The 15,701-nt window shown below is 41.9% G+C and overlaps 1 protein-coding gene across 9 annotated transcripts in view; it reads left to right on the forward strand.

Annotated features, from left to right (window-relative positions):
* LOC145361675 (trinucleotide repeat-containing gene 6B protein-like) overlaps positions 1-15,701 on the forward strand; it is a 166,920-nt gene that overhangs the window by 100,862 nt on the left and 50,357 nt on the right. For all 9 annotated transcript variants that reach the window (XM_080217575.1, XM_080217570.1, XM_080217577.1 and 6 more), the window contains one exon: positions 15,446-15,467. In XM_080217575.1, coding sequence (XP_080073701.1) covers positions 15,446-15,467 — 22 coding nt within the window. The remainder of the gene's footprint in view (positions 1-15,445; positions 15,468-15,701) is intronic.

The following is a 15,701-nucleotide window of genomic DNA, read 5'->3' on the forward strand; positions in this document are numbered from 1 at the left end:
TTGGGGTTTAATATTTTAGTATGGATAAAGGAATAACAAACAAAAAATGAAGAATTGGAATAAATTTTCAGTTTAGCAAATTGTACCGAGCAGAGTGCTGTAGGGATCAGTCCAGTGGTTTCAACTGTTTGTGATCTGGCTTAATGACTTTGAAGAGATAATACAATAGCAAAGTTTGCTGCTGATACAAAGATTGGTGGGAAAGGAAGTTGTGAGGAGGATACAAAGAGTCTGCAAAGGGATATAGATTGGTTAACTGTTAGAATGTAACCGGTGACAAATTTGTATTGGATTTAATGTGACCAATGGGAACCAGATGTAAGCGTCAGCTGACACAGTAAAACATGGAACCAATTAGAGTGATGCAGCCCTCAGCTAACCAGCTGATTCACTATAAATAAGGAACTATGTAGAATTGTAGAAAGCTTGGCAATGCCCCAAGTTTGGAGTAATGATGTCTCTTTATTAAACCGTTGCTTCGATAAGTTGGAGTAAGCTTTGTTATTGTTTCATTAGCTGCATTTAGAAGAGTTCCTTCTGAGGAAACAAACTGAGTAGCAATATATTGGCAGATGGAGTATAATGTGGGAAAATGAGAGATTGTCCACTTTGGTAGGAAGAACAGAGAAAGAGAATATTGTTTAAATGAAGGGAGACTTCTAGAGGGATCTGGGTGTACATGACTCGCAAAAGGTTACATGCAGACATAGCAAATAATTAGGAAAGCCAATAGAATGTCTTTTTTATGGAAGGGTGATGGAGCATCAAGCAGGGAAACAAAAGGTCATCCAGACTCAATATTGGCTGTATTCTCTCTCCACAGATGCTGTCAGACCTGCTGAGTTTCTCCAGAATTTTCTGTTTGTGATTTATATGGCTAGTCCAGCTCAATTTCAGACATTGGTAATCTCCAGGATGATGTTAGTGGCAGATTTAGTAACGATAATGTCATTGAATGTAGCAATGGTTGGATTATCTCTTGTTGGAGATGGCAATTGCCTCGCATTTCTGTGGCACAAATGTTACTTGCCACTTGTCAGCCCAAGCGTGGATATTGTCTTGCTTCACTTGGAGATGGACTGCTTTCAGTATCTGAAGAATCACGAGTGATGCTGAACATTGTGCAATCATCAGTAGACAGCTCCACATCTGACCAGGAAGGTCATTGACGAAGCAGCTGAAGATAGTTAGGCCCAGGACACTAACTATCCCAAGGACTCCTGCAGCAATGTCCTGGAACTGAGATGGTTGACTTTCAACTAGCACAGCCATCTTTCTTTGTAATAGGTTCAATTCCAACTTAACAGGGTAGATGCTGGAACAATTTCCCCTCCTGCGTGTGCCTAGAACATATGATCTTTGGTTAAAGTTTATTAGTCATAAGTAAGGCTTACATTAACACTGCAATGAAGTTACTGTGAAATTCCCCTAGTTGCCACACTCCGGCACCTGCTTGGGTCAATGCATCTAACCAGCACGTCTTTTAGACTGGAACCACCTGGAGGAAATTCACACAGACGTGGGGAGAATGCGCAAACTTCACACAGACGGTTACCCAAGATGGGATTCGAACCCAGGTCCCTGGCGCTGAGAGGCAGCAGTGCTAACTGCTGCGCCATTGTGCTGCCATTCTGTCCAGGTCAGAAGTTACCAGTGCGCTCAATGGCAGCTCATGAATGAAATATGGCCATTTGAGCATGATGCTGGCAGCTGATCAGCTCAGAAGTTATTCTGCTTCAATGATCATCAGTGCCTTCAAGAAAGTGAATTGGCAAATAACCTCAACACCACAGTGAGTAGTGACACATCAGCAAAAGTGAGAGAGATTTAAAAGTGAGTGCAAACTCACAAGCAGTGTTTGCATTCATAGAAATTTACATTCCATAGAAGTTAGGCATGGTGACTAGTCTTAACCAACAGAATGAAACAAGGTCGGCATCGATTTAAATCCCACTTTCGAAACGTGGTAGGAAACTTCCTGTATTTAATCTTTGTCATGTTTGCACGGACGGGTGACGCAACTTTTTAGCTGTTGAGTCTGGGCTCAAATCCAGCCTCAGCTGATGGGTTGTGTGGTTACAGGATTGGTTTATGAGAATAATTTGAGTGGTCATATCTCTGTTTCTAGTGGGCATGGAAACCATTAATGTACTGTCCCAAATTCAACAATGAAAATATTAAACTGACATTTATGTTGACAGGGTAGAAGAGAGACACGCTAGTGCAGTAGGAAACGCTCGCTAGTTGGAGAAAATTATAGGTCACTTCACCAACCCTGCAATTAGATAACTGGCTTTAAATCATTTTACTTGTCAAGTGAGGATATTTAAATCCAGGAGATTCTTGCGAATGCCTTGTATGTTGGTTTTCCTTTTGAGTGTTTCAGCTAGACCTGCCTCCACCACACTCTGAAACACTGCATTCCAGCCAGATTTTAATCACTAGTTGCATGCAAAAGTTTTTTCTCATATTGCTCTGTCTGTTGCCAATTAATTTTAATCTGTGCCCTCTTGTCCTTGATCCTTTCACAAGTGGGAATAATTTCTCCCTATTTACTCTGTCCAGACTCCTTATGATTTTAAACCTCAATCAAATCTCCTCTCGCCTTTTTCCCAAGGAAAATAATCCCAATTCCTCCAATCTGCCTTCATAACTGAAGTTTCTTGTCCCCAGAGCCATTGTGAGGAATCTTTTCTGCGCACTCTCCAATGCCTTCACATCCTTCCTAAAGTATAGCACTCAGAACTGGGTGTCATATTCCAGCTGAGGCAGAACCAGTGTTTTATACAAGTTCAACATAACCTCTTTGCTCTTGCACTCTGTGCTCCTGTTAATAAAGCTGAGGATGCTATATGCTTTATTAACTGCTCCCTCAATCTGTCTGCTACCTTTAATAATATTTATGCACACCCAGGTCCCTCTCCTCCTTTGTATCCTTTATTTTGTATTGTCTCTCCATGTTCTCTTTACCAAAATTAATCATCACACATTTCTCCAGTTCATTTCACCTGTCACTTGTCCACCCAGTCCACCAGCCTGTCTGAATGTTTGAAGTTCTGCACTGTTCTTGCCGTTCACAATGCTTCCAGTTTCGTCCACAAATTTTGAAATTGTGCCCAGTACAACAAGGTCTAGATCATTAATATATTATCAGGAAAAGCAAAGGTCCCAACACTGGCCCTGGGTACTCCATGACAAAACTTTTTCTCAGCCTGAAAAAGCATCTGTTAACCACTACTTTCTGTTGCTTGTCACTCAGCCAATTTTGTATCCATCCCTTTTATTTCATGAACTGCTCACAAGCCTGTTGCGTGGCACTGAATCAGATGCTTATTGGAAGTTCATGTGCACTGTAGCAACAATCAACCTCTGTTGCTTTTCAAAGAACTCTCAAGTTAGTTGAACTTGATTTTCCCTTACGCAGTCCATGCTGATTTTCCTTAATTAACCTGCATTTGTTCGTGTTACTATTAATATTGTCCCTGATTATTATTTCTAGACTTTTGTCCACCACCGAAGTTAAACTGACTCACCTGCAGTTGCTGGGCTTATTTTTGCACCCTTTTTTGAACAAGGGTGTATCATTTGCAGCTCATAGAGTCATAGAGGTTTACAGCAAGGAAACAGGTCCTTTGGCCCAACTTATCTATGCTGCCCTTTTTTTTAAAACCCCTAAGCTAAGCCTAATTGCCTGCATTTGGCCCATATCCCTTTATACCCATCTTACCCATGTAACTATCTAAATGCTTTTTAAAACACAAAATTGTACCCATCTCTGCTACTGCTCTGGCAGCTTGTTCCAGACACTCACCACCCTCTCTGAAAAAATTGTCCCTCTGGATACTTTTGTGTGTCTCCCCTCTCATCTTAAACTTATGCCCTCTAGTTTTAGACTCCCCTACTTTTGGGAAAAGATATTGATTATCTAGCTGATCTATGCCCCTCATTATTTTATAGACTCAATAAGATCACCCCTCAGCCTCCTACGCTCCAGAGAAAAACGTCCCAGTCTATCCAGCTTCTCCATATAACTCAAACCATCAAGTCCTGGTAGCATTTTAGTAAGTCTTTTCAGCACTCTTTCTAGTTTGATAATATCCTTTCTATGATGGACTGACCAGAACTGTACACAGTGTTCCAAGTGTGGCCTTACCAATGTCTTGTACAACTTCAACAAGACGTCCCAACTCCTGTATTCATTGTTCTGACCAGTGAAACCAAGCATGCCAAATGCCTTCACCATTCTGTCCACCTGTGACTCCACTTTCAAGGAGCTATGAACCTGTACCCCTAGATCTCTTTGTTCTGTAACTCTCCCCAACACCCTACCATTTAACTGAGTAAGTCCTGCCCTGGTTCAATCCTCTGATACAACCTCCTGAGTCTAAGTAAAACTGAAACGTTATAGCCAATGCCTCTGCAATCTCTGCTCTCGCACATCTTAATATCCTTGAATGTAATTCCCCTGGTCCTAGTCCCGTATCAACTTTGTATAGACAGTCTATTTATTACCACTACTTTATCCATTTTAAATCCTTTCAGTGTCTGAATTACCTGCTTTGTCACCGTGCCATGCAAAGTATTTATTTAATATTTCATCTGATACCTTCTGCCTCCTTGTGTCAGTCCCCTTTTTGGCCCTACTCTTCCTTTTATCATTCTTTTATTATTTGTATCCCTATAGAAGACGCGCTTCTGTTTCTAGAATCACTTGTGCTTGGTACTGGAGTAATTTGGAGATAACTTTACCCAGGCTAATCCCCCAACACTAAGGGGCAATTTGCACGGCCAATTCACCTAACCCGCATGTCTTTGAACTGTGGGAGGAAATTGGTGCATCTGGAGGAAACCCATGCAGTCACAGGGAGAACATGCAGACTCTGCATAGACAGTGACCCAAGCTGGGAATCAAACCCAAGTCCCTGGTGCTGTGAGGCAGCAGTGTTGACCACTGTGCCACCATGCTGCTCCTTGCTTGGTAATTTTCTTTCTAGACCTCTTAAGTCTGACTGCAGGATGTGTCCCTACTTCTACCTATTTTGTTTGGACCAGTTTAGATCACAACTGCTGGCTGTTCACCTTTCCCCTCCCAAGGGATGCTGTGCACCATTCAATGACATTCTTGACCCTAGCACCACAGAGTCATTGTACTATTTTGGATTCACAGCTGCAGAAGCACCTGTCTGTTCCTCTAGCTAATCTACCTCTTCCAGCTTCCTTGAACCTTCTTGTACAGCTAAGTGACCTGTGGTGCCATGAACGTGGCTCTGGTTGCATTCTCCAGATGAACCATCACACACAATCAGTATTCAGAGCTGAATACTGGTGGAGAATGGGATATACTTCGGACTGTTGCACTATCTACCTGTTCGGTTTTGACAGCCTGGCCACCCATTCCCCCTCTCCATGCATATTTTTAAGTTGCTGGCTAACTTCATCTATAAACATGCTAGCCACAAAGCTCTTGACCTCATGGATGTACCGCAGTGATGCTAGCTGCTGCTCTAGTTCTGAAGCAAAGCTAGTCCAACTGATGACACTTCCTGCATAAATGGTTAATCAGAACATTGAAAGTGAACTGGAGTTCCCACATAACACAGGATGTGCACTCTTGAAGTTATAGCTGCCCTGCTTTCCACTTTTTAAAATTAATTATTACCCTCATTACTGCTAATAAACCTTACTGATACTGATTAAGACTTACCAGTACTAATAAACCCAAACTACTTGAATAAGCATTCCTAATATTGCTACTGCCATACAAATACTTAATACACCTGACTAATTTCAATAAACCTTACTTACAAATGGAAGATAGGACTCACCAGCACCTTGCTTGTTATTTATTAATAGTTAATATTTTTAATATTTGTAAACCTCCAGTTGTTAGATTTAATCCCTAAGCAGCAACAGTCACCAGCCAATTAATTTAATGTCATTATTTGCTTTTTTATCAAACTCTGTTGCTTCAAAACAAAATGGATGAATTGTTAGCGCAAATAGAAATACATGTGTATCATCTGATAGCTTGTTGCAGACACATGATTGTAAGTGACCAAGGCTAGGACCTGAATAGTGAATAGCAGGAGGTACTGGAGTCGTGGTAATGTAACAGCCCTCAGCTGATGAATCAATTACTCCTGCACGCAGAACTCCATTTGGAGGAGGCACCAAGAGTGGCTGGGGGACTTCAGTGCTCACCATCAAGAATGGCACAGCAACACCACCAGTTACCGAGTTGGCAGAGTTCTAAAGAACCTAGCTGCTAGATTGCACCTGTGGCGGATGCTGAGGGAACCAACAAGAGGGGAAAACTATGTTGACCCCGCCCTCACTTGTTTGCTTGTCGCAGATGCATCAGACCAGTAGGAAGTTTAAAGTTTATTTATTAGTCATAAGTAAGGCTTACATTAACACTGCAATGAAGTTGCTGTGAAAATCCCCTAGTCGCCATACTCCGGCACCTGTTTGGGTCAGTGCACCTAATCAGCATGTCTTGCAGACTGTGGGAGGAAGAGGGAGCACCCGGAGGAAACCCATGCAGACATGAGGAGAACATGCAAACTCTACACAGCCTGTGACTCAAGTCAGGAATTGAACCCAGGTCCCTGGTGCTGTGAGGTAGCAATGCTAACCACTGTGCTACGGTGCTGCCCAGTTAGTAGTGTTGGTAGGAGTAACCACCGCACAGTTCCTATTGGAGATGAAATCCCGTTGTCCTCACTTTTGAGGGTATCCTCCATCACGTCTGTGGCACTACCGTTATACGAAACGGGGAGATTTTGATCAGATGTAGTAACTCAAAACTGAGCATCCGTGAGGTGCTGTGGGCCATCAGCAGCAGCAGGATTGTATACAGCCACAATCTGTAACCTCATAGCCTGGTACGCCCCCATTCCAGCATTACCGTTAAGCCGTGGGAACTACTCAGGCTCAATGAAGTGTGCAGGGGGGTCATGCCTGGAGCAGCTCCAGGCATATCTAAAAATATGGTGTCAATGTGGTGAACATTGTAGCATTGTCTTGGATTAATTAAAATAATTCAGAGCCGGAATAGGCCACTTGGCCTTTCACATCTGCTCCACCATTCAATCAAATCATGGCTGATCTGACTATAACCTCTTGCCTATCCCCGATAACTTTTACTCCCTTGTTTATCAAGAATCTGTCTACCTCTATCTTGAAAACATTCAGATTCTGCTTTCGTTGCCTTTTGAGGAAGGGAGTTCCCAAGACTCTCTACCCTCAGGTTTTTTTTAATCTCCTTGCTCTCTTAACTGGGTCACTCCATATTTTTAAACAGTCACCCCTAATACTCCCACAAGAGGAAATGTCCTGTTAATACCTCTCAGGATCTTGTATATTTCAATCAAGTTGCACCTTACTGTTATAAACTCCAGAGAATACAAGCCTATCCTGTCTAATCATTCATCATAAGACAATCTGCCTAAGACAATCTGCCCATGCCTGACAGGAAAACTTCTTTGAACTGCTAATGCATTTGCTTCCTTCCTTAAATAAGTAGACTAGTACTGTCACACAATACTTCAGATGTCGTCTCACCAGCCCTGTACAACTGAAGCATAACCTCCTTACTTTTATATTCAATTCTCCTTGCAATTAACCATAACATTCTACTAGCTCTCCTAATTGCTTGTTGTCCCTGCATACTTGCCCTTTGTGATTCATGCACTAGGACACCCGAATGGCTTGCATCTCAGAGCTCTGTAATATCACACCATTCGATAATATGCACTTTTATTTGTGCTGCCAAAATAGACAATTTCACATTTTCCAACATTATATCCTATTTGCCAGATCTTTGTCCACTCACTTGCCCCGTAGCCTACAAGTCATTTGTATAACTTATAAAAGATAGAGGGGCGAGCACTGATCCTTGTGCTGCATCACTATAATCTCGCCAACTATAAAAAGTTATATTTATGGCTACCCTCTTTTTGTTAGCTAGCCAATCTTCTGTCCATGCCAATATGTTGCCCCCTACGCCGTGAGCTTTTATTTTCCACAATAACCTTTGATGTGACACATCACCAGATATCTTCTGGAAGTCGAAGTGCAGTACATCTGTCAGTTCCCCTTTACTTTAGTATGTGACTAAAACCGTAGAACACCTACAGTGCAGAAGGAGGCCATCCAGCCCATCGAGTCTGCATTGACTCTCCGAAAGAGCATCTCAGCCTAGTCCATCCCTCCACCCTATCCCCGTATCTCCGCACATTTATCATTGGCCAATTTACCCAACTTGCACGGCTTTAGACTACTTCAAAGAATTCCAACAAATTGTTTAAACGTAATTTACCTTCACACAGCCATGTTGACTCAGCCTGATTGCTTTGAATTTTTTTTATAGCACCTTTGATAATAGCTTCCAACATTTTTCCAATGACGGATGCTAAGCTAACTGGCCTGTAGTTTCCTGTTTTGAGTCCCTCCCTTTTGAATAAAGAGTTACTTTAGCTATTTTCCAATCTAATGGCACCTTCCTTGGATCCAGGGAATTGTGGAAAATTTGAAACTAACGCACCAACTGTCTCACTAGCCAGCTCTTTTAAAACCCTAGGATAAAGTCCAGGGATTTGTCAGCCTGTAGCTCCAACAATTTGCTCAGTACCATTTCCCTAATGGTTATAATTTTCCCGAGTCCCTGCTTCCCTTCCAATTCCTGATTTACAGCTACTTCTGTAATGTTACAGAAATGTCCTTATTATTAATGTCCTCTATAATGAAGACCAGTGTAAAATACCTGTTCAGTTTATCTATCTCTTTATTTTCCATTATTAATTCCCCTGATTCACTTTCTATAGGACTACTGCTCACTTGGTTAACTCTTAAGTATCTATAGAAATTCTTCATGTCCATCTTTATATTTCTAGCTAACTTTCTCTCTCACTCGAATTTTACCCTCCTTATTAATTTTTTAAACATTGTTTGCTGTTCTTTACGTAACCTCACAACTAACAGCTTAGTCTGCCACATCCAGTTGTGAATTGTAGTGGACTATTAAACATCTAACTATAGGAAGAGGAGGTCCCACAAATAATCCATCCTCAAAGATGTTGGAGACCAGCGTGTGCGTACAAAGGACAAGGCTGAAGCATTTCCAACACTCTTCATCCAGAAGTGTCAAGTGGATGATGCATTCCTGGCTCCTGCTGAAGTCCCAATGTTGCAGATGCCAATCTTCATCCAGCTCAAGTTACTCCACGTGATAGTAAGAACCACAGGAATTTAAGAAATAGCTGATGGCACTGGATGTGGTAAAGGCTATAGGCCCTAACAACAGTCCGGCAAATGTTATGCTCCAGAACTAGCTGCACCCTTAGCCAAGCTGTTCCAGTACAGTTACAACACTGGCATATACCTGACAATATTGAAAACTGTCCAAAAAAGCAAAAATCAGCGCTGGTGCCTCAACTATTTACAATCTATATCAATGACTTGAATAAAAAGACCAAATGTATGGTGGATAAATTTTCCAATAATACCAAGATGGGTAAGTTGTCAAGAGATGGAAAGGAGGTTGAGTAAGTGGGCAAAGTTTTGGCAGATGGAATATAAGTGGAAAAATATGAACTTGTACACTTTGGCAGAAGGAATAGAAAAGCAGTCTACTATGTTACTGGGGAGAAACTACAGAACTCAGTGCAGAGGGATCTGGGTGTTCTGTGTGGATCACAAAATATTAATATGCAGGTTCAATAAGTGATTAAGGAGGAAAATAGTGTTTTATTTTTGCAACTATACAAGTAGGGAAGTTTTACGCAGCTGTTCACGTTAGGGAGGTCGCATATTGGAATACTGTGAACAGTTTTGGCCGTCTTATTCAGAAAATAGTATAATTGTGTTTGAGGCAGTTCAGAGAAGGTTCACTTGAATCATTCCTAGGATGAAGGGCTTTCCTTACAAAGGAAGGTTGAACAAACTGGGCCTATACCCATTGGTGTTTAGAAGAATGAGAGGTGATCTTATTGAAACATAAGACCCTGGGGGACTTGATAGGATGGAGGGTGTTCCTTTTTGGGGGGAAGATTAGTACTGGGCGAGAACATTTAACAGGGCTCTCTTTTAAGATGGAGGCGAGAATTCTTTCTGTTGAGGGTCATCATGGAATTCTCTTCAGCATGTTGGGTCATTGAATTTATTCAAGACTGGATTAGATAAATTTTCGATAGACAGTGGAGTCAAGGGTTGTGTGGGGCAGATAGGAAAGTGTAATTAAGACAATAGCCATGATCTCATTGAATGGTGGAGCAAGATCAAAGGGCCGAATGGTTTCCTTCTACTCCTAAATCCTATATCCCTGCACTTCCTTGTCCCAGGCTTGGTGTTGTCACTATTTCCGATCAATATTAAGCAAATATTGCAACCTTTTCCTCTGTGTTTCGCTACATAGCAATTGTGTTCTTGTGCCTTGCCTAAATATGCACTATTAAGCTTGCAAACCCAGGTTCTTTTTGATTTCAGTTAATGTTGAGTCATAGAATCATAGAGCTTTACAGCATGGAAATAGCACCGGCCCAAACTTGTCTATGCTGCCCTTTTTGTTTTAAAAGCCCCTAAACTAATCCCAATTGCCTGCATTTGGCCCATATCCCTCTATACCCGTCGTACCCATGTAACTATCTAAATGCTTTTTAAAAGATAAAATTGTACCCGCCTCTACTTCCACCTCTGGCAGCTTGTTCCAGACACTCACCACCCTCTGTCTGAAAAAATTGCCCCTCTGAAAACTTTTGTATCTCTCCCCTCTAACATTAAACCTATACCCTCTAGCTTTAGACTCCCCTACCTTTGGGAAAAGATATTGCCTATCTATCTTGTCTCTGCCCCTCTTTATTTTATAGACCTCTATAAGGTCACACTTCAACCTCCTATGCTCCAGAGAAAAAAGTCCCAGTCTATTCAGCCTCTCCTTATAATCAATCTATCAAGTTCAGGTAGCGTCCTAGTAAATCTTTTCTGCATTCTTTCTAGTTTAATAATATCCTTTCTATAACAAGGTGACCAAAATTGCGCACAATTGCCTTACCAATGTCTTGTACAACTTCAACAAGACATCCCAACTCCTGTGTGTTATGAGACAGATGGCTGAGTGTTGGTGGACTTCCTGACTATGAACATCACTTTTGAACCCACCATGTTCTTGTCCCTTGTCCACAAATACAGTTTCAGTTGGCACATTTAATAGTGACCAGAAATGGGAACCACGGTTGATTTTCCTTTAATCTCTGTAGTCTGTTCTAGTTCTCGTACTGTTGTTGTAATAGCGGCTATCAGGAGACTGACCAGTGGTCAAACCTGTGGTCTCCTGCTCTGTATGGCTCATCAGAGGCAGTGACCTAAGTTTTATTTTAGTTGCTGCCTCATTTGGGGAAAGTATGATGGGAGAATTGAAGAGGAACCTGCCAGGCCTGGTCAAACTTGGACTGTTTACTAGAGCAGCGATGTGGATAGACTTTCCATTCAGTGGGAGAACGGAAACTTGTAATGGAGCCAAGTTTTCATGCTGCTGTGAGAGCTGGAGAGAATACTGATTTCTTTAATTTGGATCAGTCTTCCATTTTGCAAGGGGCCCTCTCTTTCTTCCTGGAGGGGGATAGACGATGTACATACCCACCTCACACTGCTGTATAGAAAGATACTGAATACAAAGCACAATTTAAATCCAAAGTAACCTGATTTTGGAAGTTACATAAAGTAAACCTTTTTTAAAGCATTTATTTGCCATTTCCCTGTTCCCTCCCACACGTTAAAAACAAAACACAAAAATGTGTTCACTCATGATACCGTTGTCAATCACAAAATTAAAGTATCTAGGGTTAGATGGAACATGAGTGCTTCCTGCTGCACAAAGAGCTTTTTGTGTCAGCATTCATGTGACATTATCCATTGTTACGAGCTTTCTCGGAGCTTACGGGTGGAAGGGGTGAAGATGTTGGACTGTAACCGTTTAAAGGCGGCTATGGCAATTTATGCCCCATATAATCTCCAAGTTGCCTATTGCCACCCAGCTTTTTAAATTCATCCCGTGCATATATTTGGTTGATTCATTCTCTATAAATATGTAAGCAATCTTTTTAACAGAACCAGTTTGGATTTGCTAATGAGATTTTGTTTGTCTGTCAGAAAGTTTTGTTATGTACTGTTAGTCAGTGGCTCCAGAAATTGTGCTTTTTCACTTCAATGTATATAATGATTAATGGAGGTAATAATGTGGTGAACAATTTGAACAAGATGAGAGAGATGATCAGAAGTGCGAAGCAATTCGAAGCTGCCTCCATGCCCAGTCATTGTAACTGTTGAGCTTTAGGCCAATTTAAGCACACGTGTTTTTTTTTAATATACTCTTGTTCTCTTTTGAAGATTGTTTAAATATACAGTGCTACAATTTATACTATAGTCTTAGCCTCTAATGTCAATATGTACCATCAACAAGCCTCCCACTCTGCAAAGAAATTGCTATGAAATGAGCTGAATATGCACGACAGTCATGCCCCCTGGTTCATTGTGACTGAACAAACTGGTGTTTTTATTACATGGTGTTTCTAGGTTTTTTTTACTGCTGTTTGGGAAGTTCGTTGTTTTGTCTTACTGGCCTTGATCTTGACATTGTAATGTCTATTTCCTGTTGCAGAACAGTTTAAGTGCAGTGTTGTGGGTTTCATCTTACTACGCCCACCTCCCCCCTCCCCCAAAAGAAGAGAATACGTAAGATAGAAAGGGAGATTGTTTCCACTTGGGGAGCAGATTTAGGACTGAGTTGAGGAGGAACTTCTTTAACAAAGGGTTGTGAATCTGTGGAATGCCCTGCCCAGTGAAGCAGATGAGGCTTCCTCATTGAATGTTTTTAAGGCAAGGATAGATAAATTTTTGAACAGTAAAGGAATTAAGGGTAAGTGGAGCTGAGTCCACAAAAAGATCAGCCATGATCTTATTGAATGGTGGAGCAGGCTCGAGGGGCCAGATAGCCTACTCCTGCTCCTAGTTCTTATGTTGGAAGCGAGTCAAACCAGCACCATATGTAATATTTTAGGACATAGAGGTGTTGGGTCAATAAAGCCACTTTGGTGAAGATTTATTCTGCACTTGGCTGGGCAGTTTTGCTTCCAACTTTCAAGAGGACAGTCAGCCCATCAAATCTGTGCGGATGCATTCTTTCTGAAAACCTCCCTTGTGTATTCCAGTATCTGCCTACTCCCCACACCTGTCAACATTCCTTTTCAATTAATTAACTTCTTTAAAAAAACGTCAAGGAAGCTGCTTGAGCCATTTGTGACAAAAGACTCCACATTATAAATTCCTTTGATTATTTTAAGTCTATGCCATTTCACCAACCAATTCAAGCTATCAGTTACTACGTACTTTTTCATCTTTTGTTTTAGACACCTGCCCTAACCACCTCATCTTTAATCGAATTTCTCTTTCTTTAACTGCATCTCCCTCCATCCCTGGTGACCTCCTAATGAATCTACATCTCACTTTGTCCATACTTTTACATCCTGGCCACCGTAGCCTGTTCTGTACTTTATATGAAGCATCAAAACCTTGTGAAACTGTATTTTGAAACCTAGCTGAAGAGCTGTTTTTTGGTGTTGCTTGCTGTGTGGATAGTGTCAGATCATAGAATCCCTGCAGTGCAGAAAGAGGCCATTTGGCCCATCGTGTCTGCACCAACATCAATCCATCCCAGGCTCTATTCCCGTAACCCCACGTATTTACCCTGACATTAAGGGGCAATTTAGCATGGCCAATTAACTCAACCTACATATCTTTGGACTACGGGAGGAAACCCATGCAGACGTGGGGAGAATGTGCAAAACTCCACACAGGCAGTGACCCAAGGCTGAAATTGAACCTGGGTCCCTGGCGCTGTGAGGCAGCAGCACGAACCGCTGTGCCGCCCAATGAGATGTCACAGATTCCTATGGTAATCCAATGCAGTTTTGGTTTTTGAAGAGAAGTCTTTTTGCCAAATAGAATTAGTTTTTGTTCCCTGCACCGGCTCAGTGGTTGACCTTGATAATAGATGTTAGTGTTCTTCACAGGTGTTTAGCTGCAACAGCTTAGCAGGATTAGACTAATGGCCAAAGTTTACTTGTATAAGAACATTCCAAAAGGTTAAAGTTTACTCAGACGCAGTTTCGAGGAAGCTAGTTAGAAAATGGCGAGATAGTATGGGTGTTTATTGGGCTAATAAATAAGAGACACTGCACACTGAGGGAAATGGATGGTCCAGCAAAGGCTATTATACTGTGCCAATATGAAATGTGTCAAGCCGACAGGCATTTAATGCAAATATTTTGACATTGAATTCATAATGATTGGCAAGGACTGGGCTGTGGGTGGTTGACTTTGTGTTTTTTCCCCAGTACTGTGGAAAGGGAAAAGGACGTTAGGGCAAGTTAAATGTTAGGACTGAATAAAAGTATCTTCAGTTTCTTAGAACAGAGTGGCTTTCACAATAATGAGACTAAATGATAAAGATCAAATTCTGCAATAACATTTTGCCTCCTGTCTCCCCCCCCATTTCTTCTTTTTCTTTCTCTCCCTCCCACCCATTTCTTTTTCTCGCTCTCTCTCCCTCGCTCTCTCCCTGTCCCCCCCCGCTCTCTCTCTCTCTCCCTGTTCCCCCCCCTGCTCTCTCTCTCCCCCCCCGCGCTCTCTTCTTCCCCTTCCCCTCCCCCCCCCCCCCCCCCCCCCCTCTCTCTCTCTCTCTCTCTCTCTCTCTCTCTCTCTGCCTGTTTCTCTCTCTCTCTCTCGCCCCCTAACAGCATTCAGGATTCTACACCAGTAAAGTGACTCTGACTGTTCCAGTGCAGTAAACAAGCCCAGTGACAACATTGGAGCTGACCCTGCAGGTGTTTTGATCTACGTTACCACCAGCCCCTCCTCTCTCTCCTGAATTCTCCATTGAGTGAAATTCTGTTCTAACCAAGGCTGTCTTAAAATGAGCAATTTGGCAATTACGTGTCTAACAGGGAACTCTAATTCTGCAATGTCATTACCCAGGAATTTATAACCATCTCAGGAGAATGGCATTGAGACATATACCAGATGCCATGGTTTCATATTTGTAGTTTGCTGTCGTTTCCCCTGAGACCGTTAAAATATGATGCAGAAAGTTCAGTGCCATTTTCCAGTGTGTGCAGAATGGATAGAACCCACACCTTGTCTTCAGTAGCTGGGCACAGAGGGTAGCAACTTCCACAAGTCAAAGACAGGTTGTACACTCAATTGTGTTTATACCGGGGAGAGTTAGTAGGGCTCTGCAACCACAGACGTGATGCACAGCTCTCTCCCACCTCTCTGCAAGGCCTCGATGGATATTGCGGAGCCCCTGAGAGGTTAATAATCTTGAGGCAAATCCTACTGCTGATGTAAATTCATTACTTTGAACTGACGCAGCACTCTTTTTCCGTTTCAGGTTACAGAACAAAAAACCAAAGGTAAGAGACCTTTTTATCTTGAGTGCAAAGTTCAAATAATTTATTTTTGCTGTATTTACATCTACGTGTGTGTATACACACACACACACATACATAAAGATAGAAGTGAAACATATAAACAGTCTTACCTGATTTAAGCACTTATCAGTTGAAAGTAAGAAGGAGAATCTAATGTTTAAACCCCTTCTCGATAGTTTCTCCCCCTGCCCCGATTCGAATGAGGAAAATTCACTT

The sequence above is a fragment of the Carcharhinus amblyrhynchos genome, chromosome 35, assembly GCF_965287045.1.
Source record: "Carcharhinus amblyrhynchos chromosome 35, sCarAmb.v2.hapA, whole genome shotgun sequence".
NCBI classification, from domain to species: domain Eukaryota; kingdom Metazoa; phylum Chordata; class Chondrichthyes; order Carcharhiniformes; family Carcharhinidae; genus Carcharhinus; species Carcharhinus amblyrhynchos.